The 461-nt window shown below is 70.9% G+C and overlaps 1 protein-coding gene across 1 annotated transcript in view; it reads left to right on the top strand.

The window, feature by feature from the left end:
* The window catches only part of LHX9 (LIM homeobox 9), a 16,638-nt gene that overhangs the window by 260 nt on the left and 15,917 nt on the right, over positions 1-461 (top strand). The window contains exon 2 of the mRNA XM_006904432.3: positions 62-133. Within this exon, the coding sequence (XP_006904494.1) occupies positions 106-133 (28 nt within the window). The 5' untranslated portion in view covers positions 62-105. The remainder of the gene's footprint in view (positions 1-61; positions 134-461) is intronic.

Genomic DNA, 461 nt, shown 5'->3' with positions numbered 1-461 from the left:
TGGGAGAAGGCGCAAGGGGCCCCCGGCACCGCGCCCGCTGACGCCCCGCTCTTCTCCGCAGGGCGGCCACCATCACGCGTGACCGGCCCCCTGGGCTCCGAGAATATGCTGAACGGCACCCCGCTGGAGGCAGGTAGGTCACCCGCCAGGGCCTCCTCTTCCTCTGCGCCCTTTTCTCCGGGCCGGCGGGCATGTCGCGCGTGTGCACACGCGTGTGCGCGCCGTCACTGGGTGGAAGGGAGAGGGGCGTGTGTTTGTCTTAGAAATTACCGCGCGCCGCGTCGGCTCTAAGACGCCCGATCTCGGTCTGCGTCTCCGGACCGGGCTCCCGAAGCCCCCGTGTCCCGCCTTCGGCCTTTCTCTTGACTTTTCGCGGGATGAGGGTGGGGGGCGGAGGTCACCGTGCCCCCTGAGCCGCGAGTTGTCGCGGGCGCGGAGGGGGTGCGCTCGCCCGCGGCGTT

This window comes from Pteropus alecto, unplaced genomic scaffold, assembly GCF_000325575.1.
Source record: "Pteropus alecto unplaced genomic scaffold, ASM32557v1 scaffold90, whole genome shotgun sequence".
In the NCBI taxonomy this organism is placed as follows: Eukaryota; Metazoa; Chordata; class Mammalia; order Chiroptera; family Pteropodidae; genus Pteropus; species Pteropus alecto.
The sequence above is the reverse complement of the archived record's forward strand: the minus strand, read 5'-3'. Positions and strand labels throughout refer to the sequence as shown.